The 16,921-nt window shown below is 57.6% G+C and overlaps 1 protein-coding gene across 13 annotated transcripts in view; it reads left to right on the forward strand.

The window, feature by feature from the left end:
• MICAL3 (microtubule associated monooxygenase, calponin and LIM domain containing 3) overlaps positions 1-16,921 on the forward strand; it is a 177,055-nt gene that overhangs the window by 140,454 nt on the left and 19,680 nt on the right. For 12 of the 13 annotated variants that reach the window (XM_068560327.1, XM_068560323.1, XM_068560331.1 and 9 more), the window contains 6 exons: positions 4,191-4,253; positions 6,863-6,976; positions 7,679-7,816; positions 8,004-8,086; positions 8,979-10,677; positions 11,116-11,210. In XM_068560327.1, coding sequence (XP_068416428.1) covers positions 4,191-4,253; positions 6,863-6,976; positions 7,679-7,816; positions 8,004-8,086; positions 8,979-10,677; positions 11,116-11,210 — 2,192 coding nt within the window. Of the gene's footprint in view, positions 1-1,280; positions 1,368-3,086; positions 3,222-4,190; positions 4,254-6,862; positions 6,977-7,678; positions 7,817-8,003; positions 8,087-8,978; positions 10,678-11,115; positions 11,211-16,921 lie in introns of all 13 variants that reach the window. The other variant, XM_068560337.1, reaches the window with a different exon arrangement.

Raw genomic sequence — 16,921 nt, forward strand, 5'->3', positions numbered from 1 at the left:
CCTCCCGCCCCGGCCCGGGTGTGGGAGGCTTCTGTGGCCGGCGTCACGCGACATGCCTCCGCTGGCCCCAGGGGACCCACGAAGGGCTGTCCGGGTACAGCTGGACGCAGAGGCGGACAAGGGCCTCCTCCAGGTCAGGCCACTCGTCCTGTCCTGTTCCAGCTAAAGGAACGAAGGGAACTTAGCTTTCTGGGGGTTCCCTGGTTCCTGGTCCTGGACGTCGGAGGCTGCCGAGCATTGAGGAGGGAGGGCCCCCCAGGAGGGGTCACCTGTGGTGTGTGGTGACGTGCTGGGACCTGTTTCCTGGAAGGTCGGTCGGGCTGGCTCTGAGATGCCTCTTGTCTCGCACTCGAGGTGTTGGGTCCTGTCCAGTCCGCCTGTGTGATCCCGAGTGGTGAGGAAGAGCTTCCTGGGCTCCTTCTCTGGCCTTTGTCGGAGGGTCGTTCTCCCTGTTCCGGCTGCACCGGGCCTGGAGTGGTGAGCAGGGCCAGGCAGGCAGAGACCTGAGTCCGCGGGAACTCGTGTCTGCTCAGGCCGTGCTCTCCCTGTGGGGTGTGGACAGGACGAGGAGGACGTGAGCCGTTAGCCAAGGAGCCTGGCCCGTGGGGCTGGCCCTGGAGGGCTCTGCGCCTCGCAAGCTTGTCTCTCTGTTCCTCCTGGAGTTCCCTGTGCTCGGCGGCCAGTCCCAACCCGGGCTCGCTCGCTCCAGCTCAGCGAGGGCCGGGCGCTGACCGGGCAGGGTGCGCGTGACCCATGGTCCTCAGCTGGCAGTGGAGCCCCGAGCTGGCGGCCCTGACGAGCTCGGGTGGCAGAGGTGGGGCCTTCCTTCCTCGGGCTCCTGGAGCCCCCATGGCCCCGGTCCTGCTGTAGGCCTCCTTCCCACCCGGAGGTTGGGGTGGGACCCCAAGGCAGCACGTGGGGCCTGCACACCGCCCTCGTGTGAGGAGCGGGGGGATGGCGTCCCGGGCTGCTTCCTCCACCGGCTGTGTCTGTAGAGCCGAGTGCCCCGGCGTGAGTCAGTGGGGATCGCGTGCACAGCCCGCCCCAGGGAAGGCCACTTGGCTTGTAGCTCCAGACACAGCCAGGGGTCGGGGCGTGCCCCCTTTTCAGGAGAGCTTGGCCCTGCTTCCCTCCCGAGACCTGATCTCCTGGACGTGGAAGTAGCGTCCGGCTCCAGCCTGCGGGAACGGGCTTGGAGTGGAGGAGCCTAGAGATGACTCTTCTCTCTGTCCTCTCCTCCCCATCTGCCCCCACGCGGTGCTTTGCTGTGGGTGTGGAAGGAGAGTACTGGCCCCGGGACAGAGAACTCCTGCAAGGCCAGCCGCTGGGGCACCTGCCAGAGGAAGAGGACATGGGTACACGTGAAGGTACCTCTGCCCACCTCCGCCCCGGCCCCTGGCAGCCATCCAGCCGCCCCCAAGAGCAGGTCCCCCGTGGAGAGACGGGGTTTCCTAGAGATGCAGCGGTGGGCGAGGCATCCACCCCTGGGCGCCCTGTGCCCCTTGACCGTTTGCTGCCAGTCCCTCATCCGGTTACGACTCAGCTCCTCCTCTGATGTGAGCCGAGCACCTCACGTCACAGTCAGCTCTCAGAAGTGGCAGGGCCAGCACAGGCGCCCGGAACCCCTCCCCTGTGCCTGGGCGATGAGCCCCCAAGGCTGCATGCACTGGCGGCACGCAGGCACGCCCCGGGGAGAAGGCTCGCTGTCTTCCCCTGCTAGCCTGTAAGGTGGAGAAGGGGCCTGCGTTTCCTCCTTGATTTAACGTCTTGGTCCGAAGACAGTCGGGCTCTCTGGTGGCTGCTGTGACTCAGCCCCGTCCAGCACCGCCAAGAGGAAGCCCTTAGAGGCCAGCGGCTCCCAAGAGAGCGCAAGGGCTGCGACCCCACGCCCAGCACAGCCCCCATCCACGTTCGGTGGCCTTAGCGGTGAGTTCTGCCCACGTCACGTTCCCTGTTGCTTGGAGATTAGGAGGTTGTCGTTTTCGTGATGAAGCCAAAGCCAAGGCCAAAGCCAGGTTGCCCAATAGAGAGTCCTTCTGATCAGGTGGTACCTGCTCTTGCTGCCCGAAAAGCCAGCCTCCCTCCTGTAGGGTCCCCTCCCCCAAGTTGCTGGCTGTCCCTTATTTTAACCCAACTGTATGGCATGGTCCAAGCACTGATTATGGGAGCCCTCGGGGCAGGGGTGCATGCAGATTCCTTGGGCCCCGAGAGCAAGAACAGCCTGAAGGCGAGGCCCCTGGTGAGCTCTCACCTGGCTAAGAAGCGGAGTCTTATGTCCAGGGGGGATCAGCGGGGCACCAGTAGAGTGTTCGGGAAGAGGGCTTTGACCTCAGAAAGGGCAAAGGGGGATTGACTTCTTGTTCCCGTGAATTCCCAGCGCTCTGGGGTCTGCAGGACAGACTCCGCTTCCCCCCCACCGTAGCCTTCTCTGACCCCACCCCCGCCTCAGCCCAGCATGCTGCATGAGGCCCATTGTAGAAGGGGATGTTTTTCTCTTTAGCTGCATAAGATAAAAACTAGAATCCCGACAGCGTCACTGTCTGCCCCGCGTGAGCCGGCTGGTTCGTGGCAGAACTGCCCTGTCCCGCCCCACCTCTGTGTCCACGTGGCAGGTGGCCATAGGCACGGGCTCTGTGGCCAACAGAGCCACGTACTTGGGGCCTTGGGAGGCTGGCCCTGCAGAGGCCAGTTGTGATCTGCTCTTTTCTCCTAACTGGACACTTGGGTCCCTCAGACGCAGTTAAGATGAAAAGAGCTTCAGAAAGGAAGGTACTTTCTGCATCGGAGGGAAGTGTAGGACTCTTCATCCACATCGACAGCTGCATTGAGGCTTGAAGGGACTGAATCAAGTTGAATGAGTAGAAGTCGGGCGTGTGTGCGTTTGCACGTGTGTGTGCGTGTGCTTATTCTCAATTCTTGCCTCTTTCTGATTCAAACTGATCCTGGCAAATATGGTAACTTTTCCTTCTGTTTCCTCTCCTGTGGTGTTTGATCCTTCCTTCCCTGGACTGTTTACTTTCTCCTTCCTTCCTTCCCGTCATCTCTCCCTTCCTCATCTCCTCTGCCCCTCGAACCTGGTACACTAGCTGGGAGCCCAAGGCTGCAGCAGCTCGTAAATCCAGCCGATCCCTTGGAGATCCAGGCTGACGTGCACTGGACGCACATTCGTGAGAACCAGGAGGAGCGAGTGTCACCGGCCTCTGAGTCCCCTCCTTCCAGAGGTAACTCCTCCGGGCGCAGGGTGCCTGGCACCTCTGTCCCGCTTCCCCTCGGGCTGCCGGGGACTCTTCTGTAGGGCGGGGCCCCCGGGCTCCTCACACGTAAGAGCCAGCAGAGCATGTCTGCTCCCTGGGCTCTCGTCAGAGGATATGTGAAGTCTCGGTGGGTAAGAGGTGGGCTGTTGTCCGCTGACGCGAAACAGTGAACTTGACGTTGGGAAAACCAAGAATTTGCTGACTTTGCCCATGTCACTAGGCAGGCTTCTTCCTTCTCCACTTGGAGGAATGTCCTGTGCTTCTCCTCACGCGCTGTGTCTCGGTCTGAGTGTGCGCGGACAGGATGGGGTCAAGGGACCATACCTTGGACTGAAATTAAGCTTTAAGAAGAAATTTATATCAAGGAGGTTACCAGCTCTAGGTTTTAGGGGAGGTGCTCTGCATCCCACGGCAGGATGATGATGAACCTTGTTCTGGCTTCTTTTAAGGAAGGAAAGGAAAACCTGGAGACCATTGGGGGCGTCCTTCCCGTGCCCGACCTCGGCGTGCCTGCCTTGGTGCTTCGCCCTCTGTCTCTTGCTCACCTGTCTCCACGTTTGCACTCAGTGCCTGTTGGGGACACAGCCTGCAGGGTGCCGAGGGCACAGAGCGGGTGGCCCGGCCTTCATGGGAGGTAGCCACCTTCGCCGCAGGCAAGGCCCACCTCTTTAACCACATTTGCAGCCGCGTAAACACCCTGCAGCTCTGCAGGAGCCGAGAGAGAGCCTGCTGACCGGGGACGCCGCCTTGACCCCCTGTGCTCTCTCTCCTCTCCCTGTCCCGATGCCCCGCTTGTCCCTGGTCGGCGCCGGACGGGCCTCGGGCTGTAACGTCGTCCGTCTCTCTTCCGTGTGGACTCCAGGAGGACCTCCGCTCTCCTCGCCGGGAACGCTTACTCCTGTGTAACTTTGTATTTATCGTCTGTTTCAAATTCAGGGCCCGACCTTCCCTCCGTTCGCCGTGCAGCAGTGCAGGCCTGGCTGGAGTCGGTCTCCGGAGGTTGTCGGGTGATGTTCGTTCTCTGCCCGCTCACCATAACCACTCTCTTGGCAGCTCTGCTGGTCCCTTAACCCTGGACTTCCGGTGCTGCCGCTAGTGCATGCGCGGCGGAGGGCGGGGGCACGTGCATGCCTCGCTCAGGCCGCCGCCCTTGCATGGACAGACACGCTCCACGCAGAGCAGTAGTGCAGTCGGGCGGGGGTGGGCGTGTTTTGTTAGTAGAGATCGGGGGAAGCCGAAGCTGAAGGACTGTGTGCGGCACTGGGGCTCAGAGTCCGCAGAAATGAGGCTGGACCGTGGTGGGGTGTGGGCTGGAGGATTCTCGTAACGGTCAGCAGACCTCCCGGGGTGCCACGGCTGAGGCAGTCAGTACTGGGGTGGGGGCCGGGCTGGGTCTGCAGGCCGAGGTGCAGGGCTCTCTGCAAGCTCTCAGGCCACGAGGGAGCCGAGAGACCTTGCTTGTCCTCAGTGCACTTTTCGGCGGGGGTGGGCGTTTCTCAGCGAGGGGCCCTGGCATCCGGGCAGGACGTGGGACAGCCTTGGCCCCCACCGGTTGTGAAATGCAGAAGGGCCGGGTGCCCCTTCCGGGCGGGCAGGATGGTTGCCCCACCAGCCGCCTGCCAGCCGCCCGTTGTCCTCCTCGGCTCACAGGTCAGGAGGCACCTTCATGCCGAGCTGTAGAGAGGGCTGCGGTCACCCTCTCCTAGTTAGTTTTGTCCCCAGGACGGTTGGACGAGGCTGAGGTATCGGGACGTCCCAGCGGCCGCCGAATAGATCAGAGCTGAGCGTGTCGGCGCCGCCTGCTTCCTTGTATGTGGCTGCTTCTAGCACTCGCTCCGTCCTAACTTGGATTAACCCCCAGTTCCCTCCCTCAAGCTGTGTCTCTTTCAGCGTTGCTGCTGCTGCATTGATGCTTGTCGTGTATTTTGATACGTGTGACAGTCGTTCCTTTCAGGGCGCCGCTGAGGACCGTAGACTCCTAACCCCGAGTCTGCGCAGATGTTTCTCTGAGTAGGAGAACCGCTGGGGGCCGCAGGGCCAGGTCTGGGCTTGGGCGGCTCTAGTGTCCTGTGTCCGGAGCCACGCCAGGCTGGCGAGCCCATGCCACGCTTGCTTCCAACGGACTTGCCAACACAAACGTGTAAAATTGCCTCTCGATGTCCGGCCGCTCGCAGACTGATTCTAGCACGCGTGTGGGCCCGGCGGGCACCCGCCGTGGGGTGGGCCCGGGTTCTGCCCCATCGGCGGCCAGCTCGCTATCCCACAGGAAGCACGGGGCGGAGAGGCTTGTTTGCCTCAGAAGCCCCCTCCCCTGGCGTGTGATGAGGGAGCAGCAATGCTAGCGCACAGAGGTCTCAGTCTGTGGAAGTAACTGAGTGCTCGCCGCAGGGCTTCTCCTGGCAAATGCCGTCATCAGAGGAGGGCGTCCCGGCCCTGCCTTGTCCGTCCCAGACCGATTTCATAGCACTCTCCAGGGCGGCTGTGCACCATCACCTCGTCTTAGTAAGCCGAGTGCACCGAAGGGGTGGTGAGGATAAGTAACAGCTTAAGGAATTACTTAAAAACACCAAGGCTCACCCACCTGCCACCTGGGTCAAGAAATACAGTCCTAGCACCTAGAGGTGCCCACCTCCAGGCCATCACGGCTGTCTTGTCCCCAGTTTCCTTGTGCTCTGACCCTGTGGCCGCTCACGGTCACTGCTGGTTACTGCACGGCCCCGGGCGCCGGCGACACAGCTTCATGAGGCCGGGCTGCTGGCCGTCGAGGGTCTCGTGGTCCTTTGGCCTGGCCTTGCGTTTCTGCGGGCTCCTCTGCTGCCCAGCCTGCCGGGCTTGACCCTCAGGCCAAGTATGTGCGGGTCAAAGGCCAGCCCCTTTCCTGAAAGGAGACCCGAGAAGAGCCCCCAGGGCGCCCCGGGAGGAGGGACTCCTGGTCCAGGCAGCGCGATGCGTCTGTGGCTGCTTCCTGCTGCCTTCTTGTAACCTGAACTGTAGTCTGAGTTCTTCTTGTGCAGGGTTGGGAACAGGTGTGAGTGTGTGTGTGTGTGTGTGAGTGTGTATGTTAGGCTCCTTGCTCAGGAGAAATGAAGCTTTGCCGCATTTTGCAGCGCTGAAGGGCTGGTCTTGAGTCCAAAAAACGAACTTTCCACATCCCCTTGTCCCTCTCTCTTATGCTTAAAAAAAGTACGTGTCTAAGTTCTTCCGAGCGGGGCTGCAGCCCTGCCGGTTGGTCACCCCCCTGCACACGGCCCTGGTGCCAGGCTGAGCGGTGGGGCTGCGAACAGACCCCCCAGCTGCCTGGGCTCCGAGTCCTCCCTGAGAGGCAGGGTTAGCAGCCCCCTCGAGGCTTAAGCGACTCCTGCACACAAAGCGGTCGGTGCAGGGCCCGGCTGCCACGTTTGCGGCTGGGTGCCTGCCTGATCCGTGCTCAGGAGGCCCCACCCTGCTCTCGGAGACCTCCCGGCCCACCGACCCCCACCCAGGCAGGCTTCTCCCCTCTTCGCCTTGTGGTCGTCACGTGACAGCCCTGGGAATCCCCTGCCGATGCATCTGTCGTCTGTCTGTCCGTCTCTCTCCTCTTCCTTCCTTTGAACGTCTCTGCCTTGCAGTCCCGTTTGACGAGGACGACCTGGAGGAAGATGTGGACTCAGAGCCAGCAGAGGTAGAAGGCGAGGCAGCGGAGAATGGGGACACGGGGGACACTGGCGCAGAGCTGGATGATGGTACGGGGACCCCAGAGCCTCCCCCAACCATGGTGCCCACCCTCTTCCTCCTGGGGAGGGGGCCGCAGTGGTCTGAGCTCAGGGAAGACGGAATGCACATTAAAACGGAAGTGAGGTGCTCAGAGGAGCGGCCGTTAGGGCTCCTGGTTCCTTCCTTGTTCTGCCACTAATCTGAAAGTGTGTCGTTTCACCCACCCTTTGGACGTGGGCTGCACTCGTTGAGTCATGGGGAGAAACCGAGCAGATTCAGGGCTTCCTACGAGGCCTTTAATCCAGCTGCTGCCTCTGGAAGCTGGTACGAGGAGGAGGTGGCGTTGAGGGGGAGGGGCAGGGACTGGGCTGGGAGGTGAGAACGGGCGGACTGGGCGCTAGGAGCCTGGAACTGGCGGCAGGGGCGGCAGGGCCGGGAGGGCTCCGAGTCCCCAAGGCTGGTCCTTCCTGTGGAGCCGTCCGTGTGCTCAGGAAGGCCTGCACCCTCAAAAGAGAGGGGGTGCCACGGGCGTCCTGGGGCTCCGCGTCGCAGAGGATGCTGTGTTGATGGACGAGTCTCAGGAGGGGGACCAGTGGGCAGCGCCTGGCCGGGATGCAGAGCTGGCTGGACCTCACGCTGCAGCTGATGGCCTGGCGGCTGTCCTCTGAGGAGCCGGGAGCCTGGCAAGGAGCACAGCCTCACTGGAGGTCTGTGCTCGCTTCCCTCGGCAGGTCAGCACTGGTCGGACGATGTGCCGTCAGAGACCGACACGGAGCTGCAGCAGGTGGCAGCGGGAGTGGGACCGGAGCTGCGGGTGTCTGAAGGCGAGGAGGAGCCACCACCGGCCTCGGCAAGGCGCCCAGAGAGAGGTCTGTGTGCGAGCCCCTCCCCTCCCTGCACGGCCCCTTCCCCTGTGGCACCTGTGCAGCTCACCTTTGGACCTTTGGACGCAGATCCTACACTGGTGACACGGCCGAGGCCGGGACGCCCTGGGAGCAGCCCCGCTGCAGTGCGAGCGGGTGTTTCCTCTTGCAAATCCTGCGTCTGTTTTCTCAGGTCGCTCCCCGGTCTCCAGCCCCAGCCGGTCCCCTGAGGAGCACTCGGTCCTGTCCTCCCCAGCCCACAGCCCCAGGGCACAGGTAAGGGTTTGGGGCCCACTCTGGAGGCAGAGCTGATGGGACTCCTTAGGGGCCTTGGTGTGAACCCAGTTTTTTGTTCCCTGCGCTGATGGGCTGTTGAAAACAGGAGTGGCCCTGGGGCTCCGGCCCGGTGTGGCCTGCTGTGCGCCAGTCCCACCGCCGAGCTTCCCACCACTGTTCTCTGTGTGTCCACACAGCACGCCGTTTTAAACATAAACTCATTTTTAAGGCAAAACGGTAATATTTGCGGGATTACTGACTGGTTTGATACAACAGATGTGTTTTTTCTCAATATTAATGCTAAAATGAACGTATGATTTTCTAAATTAAAAATACTTGTCCAGGTGACCAGTGGTCTTTGAACTACGCACTGCAGGATGCTCTGTAAATAGATAGCAACTCTGTGTCCTGTGGAGCACGTTTTAGGGGAGGCCATCTAGAGGGCGGCCGGAGCTCAAGGCCTGGGGCTACTTGGCTTGGTCTTTGGGGTCCTGAGGAGCAAGGTGATTTGGGGGGTTTCATCTGCAGTGAGGCCGGGGCGTGGCAGGAAGGACAGTCCGGGAGGCAGAATGCTATTGATGCTGTTTTAAGTCTCAGCGTCAGAGACCTCGGAGCTCTGGGGCTTGTCGTTAGCATCCTTTGGCTGTTGTCAGTTCAGGGCCCAAAGAACCGGATGCGTTTGGGATGAACCAAACCTGAAAGCTTCACGTGTTCACTGGGTGAGGGGCTCTGAAGCTTGACAGACAGATCAAAAAGGGCGGTGTCCTCCTGGCCCTTGATCGTGGCCCCCCGTATGGAGAGGGTGTTTCAGGAAGCTCAGGCCCTTGGTGGGAGAGCACGCCCGTCAGAACCCTGCCTTCTAAGCAGCTCCTGTCACCTTGCTTTCCCACAGGGCGCCCGAGCCCCGCTCGCCTCTGCAGCTGCCACGAAGGGATTGCCCGCGGAGAGCCCTGTGCCAGAGCCAGAGCCAGAGCTCTCCCATGGGGAGCCCACAGCCGGCACACCCGTCCGATCACAGCCCGAAGCCAGGACGCCGCCCTCGCCTGCAAGCCCACAGCGCCGGTCCCCGCTGGCCCCCCTCCCCATCTGCTCCCAGCCTCAGCCGTCCACCGAGGCCACCGTGCCGTCCCCCACCGTGTCCCCCATCCGCTTCCAGCCTGTGCCGGCCAGAACCTCCACCCCCCTGGCCCCCCTCCCCGTGAAGAGCCAAGGGGTCACCAAGGACACGCTGGGCAGCCCCCTCCCTGGGGATGAGGCCCTGAAACGCAGCGACCTGGTGGCAGAGTTCTGGATGAAGAGCGCAGAGATACGCCGCAGCCTGGGGCTCACGCCCGTGCGACGGGGCCCTGGACCCGAGCCCGGGTTCCAGCCCGCGCCCCTGCAGGCCTTTCCAGCTGAGAAGCTCCCCCAGGGCGAGGGACCCTGGCTTCTGAAACCCAAACCCGTCCCCGGGAGGCTGGGGCCGCCCGCTGCCGGGGGGGCCCAGCCCTCCCTGCCCACCCCGGGGTCCCCACCTGGCAGGGAGCCGAAGGGCACCCGGGCGGAGCACAGAGACCTGTCCAGCAGCTCGGGGCTGGGCCTGCAGGGCAGCTCCTCCCGCACCAGGACGCCCGGCAGCCAGAGCTTCAGCACCTCCGACTCCACCATGCTCACGCCCCCCTCCAGCCCGCCGCCCCCGCCTCCCGACGAGGAGCCCGCCACCCTTCACGGGAAGCCGGCCCTGGCGGGGCAGCCCGCAGCCTCGGAGCCCCGAGCACCGGCCGCGTGCGCGCGGACCCCGCGGGAGCCCGCCCAGCCGACCCCGGAGGAGGCACCGAAGCCATTTGTGGAGAGCGTGGACGAGATCCCGTTCGCGGACGATGTGGAGGATACGTATGACGACCGCACGGAGGACTCGAGTCTGCAGGAGCCCTTCTTCACGCCCCCCTCCCGCTGGCCCTGCCCCGAGCAGCCCCTGGCCCAGGAGAGCGCCCGGGGGCCCGAGAGTGGGGTCCCGCCACAGAAGCGGGGGCTGCCGCTGGTCTCCGCCGAAGCCAAGGAGCTGGCGGCCGAGCGCATGCGGGCCCGGGAGAAGTCGGTGCGGAGCCCGGCGCTGAGGGACGCCATGGCCCGGCACCTGAGCAGGATGAAGGAGATGGACACCGTGGCCACCGCCCCCAGGACCCCCAGGACCCCGGCGCCCCGCAGAGCCACCGCCGTGCCCCCCAAGGGCCCCGAGGAGCCCACCCCAACGCACAAGGCCACGAGTGAGGAGGTTCCGTCCCCTCCCTCGGACTCAGGGGGCCTGGACGGCTCGGTCACCTCGTCCGAGGGCTCCAGCGGGAAGAGCAAGAAGAGATCGTCCCTCTTCTCCCCCCGAAGAAACAAGAAAGAGAAGAAGCCCAAGGGTGAGGGCCGGCCCCCGGAGAGGCCCAGCCCCAGCGCCCTGGAGGAAGCAGCAGCCAAGCCCAGGTCCCTGTGGAAGTCCGTCTTCTCCGGGTACAGGAAGGACAAGAAGAAGAAGGGCGATGGCAGGTCCCGCCCCAGCACCCCTTCCAGCGGGGCCACTGTGGATGCCGGCAAGCCGGGGGCGTCTCCTGTCACGGGAGCAGGTACGGCAGCACGGGGGCCCCTCCCGGGCAGAGCGCACGGTGCGGGCTTTCCAGCCCCTGCAGCTCCCTCAAAAGACCCACTTCCCATGTTGCCCCCTCCCCTGGGGCTTCCTAGGGAGAAGGAAACTAAACCCAGCAGGACGTTCTGAAACCAGCGTGCAGCTGGGCGGGGGCCGTCGGGGTGGCTGTGACTTCCCAGGGAGGGCCTGGTGAGTGGCCGGGCGCCGGCGCCAGATGGCGCCCCTGCGGTGCGTGTGGGCGCAGTCCCGCCCGGATGTGCGTCAGCATCCAGGCTCGTGGCTCCGGGTGCGGGACAGACCCAAGCCGGGGAGAACCACACCTCCGCTCGCCTGCCTTGGGCTGCCCAGGGTGTGGAAGTGGGGAGAGTACCCCGTGTGGCCACTGGTCACTGTCCCTGCTCTGCCTCTGCTCCCCCAGAGCTGCGGTCCCGGCGCCAGCTGAGCTGCTCGGAGGACTCGGACATCTCCAGCGACGATGTCCTGGAGCGGACCTCCCAGAAGTCCAGGAGAGAGGTGGGTGGGCCGCGGCTGCGACTCCGTCCCCTGTTCAGCGCCCCACCCCAGCCGACGCGCAGCTGAGCCCCGCGCCTGGCCCACGTCCAGGCCGAGACCGGGGGCCGCGTAGGGAACACTGAAGTCAGGGCTGCGCCCAGGACGTGCTGACCTGGCACGACGTTGTGTCCGGGTACGTGATAACGTCACCCCGGTTCCGCCCCGAGTACGCTCCTGGGGTGCGGGAGCTGCGTGGGAGGCACCTTGTGCTGAGGACACCCGAGCTGCATCTGTGGGGGGAAGGGCCGTGGCGTCTGCAGGCTACTCGGGAGAAGAGGCACAGGTGGGCAAGGGTGTCGTCTGCCTCTCCGTCTCCTGCGGGTCTGAGCATCTTCAGAGTAAGAACTGAGGGGCGTGGGGCACCCCCAGAGCATGGGGCTGCGTCAGCCGGCGGGTGGGGAGCCTCCTGCAGACCCCCACGGGAGCCTCGGGTCTGCGCACTGGGGCACGTGGTTCCTCGACCCTGCTGCAGGCGGCTGTGAAACCTCTCCTGAGTTTCGTTTCATTTAAAAAAGCAAAAAACTAACTAAAAATGACTTATTTTTATTTAAAATGTTTATATAGAAAAATTAATACAGATTTTTAAAAAAATCATCTGTAGCCCTGTCAACAAGAGATAACTCACGTTTCCCACTTTGCCTCAGTTTGACTCAAATACAACCAAACCACGCGGCCTGGCCCAGGGCGTGAGCACTGGCCCTGGAGCTGGCAGCCACGTTCCCGGGGCTGAACCCCCAGAAGCCGGTGAAGCACCAGCGCGTTTTTTTTTTTTTTTTAATTGAAGTGTAGCTGATTTACAGTGTTGTGTTAGTCTTAGGTGTGCAGCAAAGGGATCTAGTTATACATGTATGTGTGTGTATATATATACATATATTCTTTTTGAGATTCTTTTCCGTTATAGGTTATTACCGAGTGTTGAGTAGAGTTCCCTGTGCTCTACAGTAGGCCCTTGTTTATTATCTACTTTATATATAGTAGTGTGTGTCTGTCAATCCCGGTCTCCTAATTTATCGCTCCCCCACTTCCAATTTGGTAACAATAAGTTTTTTTTCTATGTGAGTCTATTTCTGTTTTGTATATAAGCTCATTTGTATCATTTTTTTAAGATTCCGCATGTAAGGGATATCATATGGTATTTGTCTTTCTCTGTCTGGCTTACTTCACTTAATGTGGTAATCTCCAGGTCCATCCACGTTGTCACAAATGGCATTATTTCATTCCTTCTTATGGCTGAGTAATAGTCCGCCGTATATATGTGCCATGTCTTCTTTATCCATTCCTCTGTCGAAGGACATTTAGGTTGCTTCTGTGTCTTGGCTATTGTACATAGTGCTGCAATGAACATTGGGGTGCATGTATCTTTTCGAATTATGGTTTTCTCCGGACATATGCCCAGGAGTGGGATTGCTGGATGATATGGTAGTTCGATTTTTAGTTTTTAAGGAACCTCCATACTGTTCTCCATAGTGGCTGCACCATTTACATTCCCACCAGCAGTGTAGGAGCGTTCCCTTTTCTCCACATCATCTCCAGTATTTATTATTTGTAGGCTTTTTGATGATGGCCATTCTGACCGGTGTGAGGTGATACCTCGTTCTGGTTTGGATTTGCATTTCTCTAATAATTAACGATGATGAAGATCTTTTCATGTGCCTGTTGGCCATCTGTATGTCTTTGGAGAAATGTCTGTTGAGGTCTTCTGCCCATTTTTTGATTGGACTGTTTGTTTTTTTGATATCAAGCTGTATGAGCTAGTTGTATATTTTGGAGATTAATCCCTTGTTGGTCTCATGGTTTGCAAATACTTTCTCCCAGTCCGTAGGTTGTCTTTTTGTTTTGTTTATGGTTTCCTTTGCTGTGCAGAAGCTTTTGAGTTTAATTAGATCCCATTTGTTTATTTTTGCTTTTATTTCCATTACACTAGGAGATGAATCCAAAAAAAAAATTGCTGTGATTTATGTCAAAGAATGTTTTGCCTATTTTTCCTCTGGGAGTTTTATAGTATCCGGTCTTACATTTAGGTCTTTAATCCATTTTGAGTTTTTTTTGTTTTGTTTTTTAGTTTTTAATTTATTTTTTTATACAGCAGGTTCTTATTAGTTATCTATTTTATACACGTTAGTGTGCACATGTCAATCCCAATCTCCCAGTTCATCCCACCACCACCACCACCACCCCACCCCACCCCCGACCCCACCCCGCCGCTTTCCTACCTTGGTGTCCGTACATTTGTTCTCTATATCTGAGTCTCAATTTCTGCCCTGCAAACCGGTTCATCTGTACCATTTTTCTAGGTTGCACATGTATGCGTTGATATACGATATTTGTTTTTCTCTTTCTGACTTACTTCACTCTGTATGACAGTCTCCAGATGCATCCACATCTCTACAAGTGACCTAATTTCATTCCTTTTTATGGCTGAGTAATATTCCATTGTGTACATGTACCACATCTTCTTTATCCATTCATCTGTCGATGGGCATTTAGGTTGCTTCCATGACCTGGCTATTGTAAGTAGTGCTGCAATGAACATTGGGGTGCATGTGTCTTTTTGGATTATGGTTTTCTTTGGGTATATGTCCAGTAGTGGGATTGCTGGGTCATATGGTACTTCTATTTCTAGTGGGTTTTTTTGTTTTTTTTTTTAAAGTTATACAATATTTATTTATTTATTTATTTATTTATTTATGGCTGTGTTGGGTCTTCGTTTCTGTGCGAGGGCTTTCTCTACTTGCGGCAAGTGGGGGCCACTCTTCATCGCGGTGCGTGGGCCTTTCATTATCGCAGCCTCTCTTGTTGCGGAGCACAGGCTCCAGACGCGCAGGCTCAGCAATTGTGGCTCACGGGCCTAGTTGCTCCGCGGCATGTGGGATCCTCCCAGACCAGGGCTCGAACCCGTGTCCCCTGCATTGGCAGGCAGATTCTCAACCACTGCGCCACCAGGGAAGCCCCTATTTTGAGTTTTTTAAGGAACCTCCATACTGTTCTCCATAGTAGCTGTATCAATTTACATTCCCACCGACAGTGCAAGAGGGTTCCCTTTTCTCCACACCCTCTCCAGCATTTGTTTGTAGATTTTCTGATGATGCCCATTCTAACTGGTGTGAGGTGATACCTCATTGTAGTTTTGATTTGCATTTCTCTGATAATTAGTGATGTTGAGCAGCTTTTCATGTGCTTCTTGGCCATCTGTATGTCTTCTTTGGAGAAATATCTATTTAGGTCTTCTGCCCATTTTTGGATTGGGTGGTTTGTTTTTTTAATATTGAGCTGCATGAGCTGTTGATATATTTTGGAGATTAATCCTTTGTCTGTTGATTCATTTGCAAATATTTCCTCCCATCCTGAGGGTTGTCTTTTCGTCTTGTTTGTAGTTTCCTTTGCTTTGCAAAAGCTTTTAAGTTTCATTAGGTCCCATTTGTTTATTTTTGTTTTTATTTCCATTACTGTAGGAGGTGGATCAAAAAAGATCTTGCTGTGGTTTATGTCAAAGAGTGTTCTGCGTGTGTTTTCCTCAAAGAGTTTTATAGTGTCCGGTCTTGCATTTAGGTCTCTAATCCATTTTGAGTTTATTTTTGTGCATGGTGTTAGGAAGTGTTCTAATTTCATTCTTTTACATGTAGGTGTCCAGTTTTCCCAGCACCACTCATTGAAGAGGCTATCTTTTCTCCATTGTGTAATATATCCTTGCCTCCTTTATCATAGATAAGTTGGCCATAGGTGTGTGGGTTTATCTCTCTGGGCTTTCTATCCTGTTCCATCAATCTATATTTCTGTTCTTGTGCCAGTACCATACTGTCTTGATTACTGTAGCTTTGTAGTATAGTCTGAAGTCAGGGAGTCTGATTCCTCCAGCTCCGTTTTTTTCCCTCAAGACTGCTTTGGCTATTCTGGGTCTTTTGTGTCTCCATACAAATTTTAAGATTTTTTTGTTCTAGTTATGTAAAAAATACCATTTTTAAAATATATTTATTTATTTTATTTATTTTTGGCTGTATTGGGTCTTCGTTGCTGTGCGCAGGCTTTCTCTAGCTGCGGCTAGTGGGGGCTACTCTTCATTGCGGTGCTCGGGCTTTTCATTGCAGTGGCTTCTCTTGTTGCGGAGCATGGGCTCTAGGCATGGGGGCTCAGTAGTTGTGGCTCACGGGCTCTAGAGCACAGGCTCAGTAGTTGTGACGCACAGGCTTAGTTGCTCTGTGGCATGTGGGATCTTCCCGGACCAGGGCTCAAACCTGTGTCCCCTGCATTGGCAGGCAGATTCTTAACCACTGCGCCACCAGGGAAGCCCTTGAGTTTATTTTTGTGTATGGTGTTAGAGAAGGTTCTAATTTCATTCTTTTACATGTAGCTGTCTAGTTTTCCCAGCATCGCTTATTGAAAAGACTGTTTTTTCTCCATTGTATATCCTTGCCTCCTTTGTCATAGATTAGTTGACCACAGGTGCGTGGGTTTATTTCTGGGCTTTCTATCCTGTTCCATTGATCTATGTGTCTGTTTTTGTGCCAGTACCATACTGTCTTGATTACTGTAGCTTTGTAGTGTAGTCTGAAGTCAGGGAGCCTGATTCCTCCAGTTCCATTCTTCTTTCTCAAGGTTGTTTTGGCTATTCAGTCTCCCCGTTTAATTTAATAGATAAGTGCTGGTCCTCAGGCTACAGTTACTAGTTCCTTTGGATTTTTTCACATGCCACATGGGGAAATTACCTGTCTCCTTTTTAACTGCCTTGTTCTGATAATGAAAACCTTCCTCACTCTGGCTTGAGGCAGGATGTGCACACATGGCCAGGTGTGGCCTCCGGGAGGCCCTGACCTGGGATAAGCGGCCGCCCCTCTCGCTCCCTTCCTGCTTTTGAGCTATTTAATGGGGCTGCCAAGCAGCTCTCTTCTAGACTCAGTGGATGAGAAGAGGCCACGCTGACTGCCTGCAGTATCCCTGGTGGAAGTCTGTTATTCATGCCATTTAGGTCCCTTTCTTGGCGTATAATCGGGAGATGGCCACCCCCTCCCAGGGCTGCTGGGGCCTGTTCAGGGACACCAGCAGGACAGAGAGCTTGGGTGACACGCAGTCTACCCGGGGCTCCCACCACCTGCCCCCAGCCATCACCCTGCAGCGTTCGGCCAGAGGAGGAGTCTGAACTTGCACAAAGAAAGAGCTCCTGTGACCTTGTGGTTACTTTACACACAAGGGGACTGAGGACAGAGCACAGGAAATTTGGGGCAAGTGAAGGAGGCGCTGTCTTCTCGGCAGAAGAGTGACCCCAGGCTTCACTCAGACGGGTTCACTGAGGTGATGCTGCTGGCGTCTCACTCCCAGCCTGCATGCAGCCGTCCTGGCTGACACGGGAAGAGCCATCATGTGTTGTAGTCGTGCATGTTTGTTTTAAACTTGTAGCTGATTTTGCTCCATTTCTGGGTTCTATTTTTAATTTTTGATCGTTGTTATTCTTGCCGTTCTGCTTTGTTCTCCATCACGTCCCCTTAAAAGTCGGTTTATGTTCAGGACATGATGTACATCGAAGGCTGTGTCCTGTCCCTGTGGGAAGGCCTTGTTGCAGCCCCGCCCAGCCCGGCAGCCGAACCCTCGCTAACCGTGTCTGGGCACGTGTGGACGGCAGCAACGGGCAAGGACGGGGAGGTGCCTTGCTTGTCGCAGGCTGGGGGGCCATGTGGTGC

This window comes from Eschrichtius robustus, chromosome 13 (assembly GCF_028021215.1).
Source record: "Eschrichtius robustus isolate mEscRob2 chromosome 13, mEscRob2.pri, whole genome shotgun sequence".
NCBI lineage: Eukaryota > Metazoa > Chordata > Mammalia > Artiodactyla > Eschrichtiidae > Eschrichtius > Eschrichtius robustus.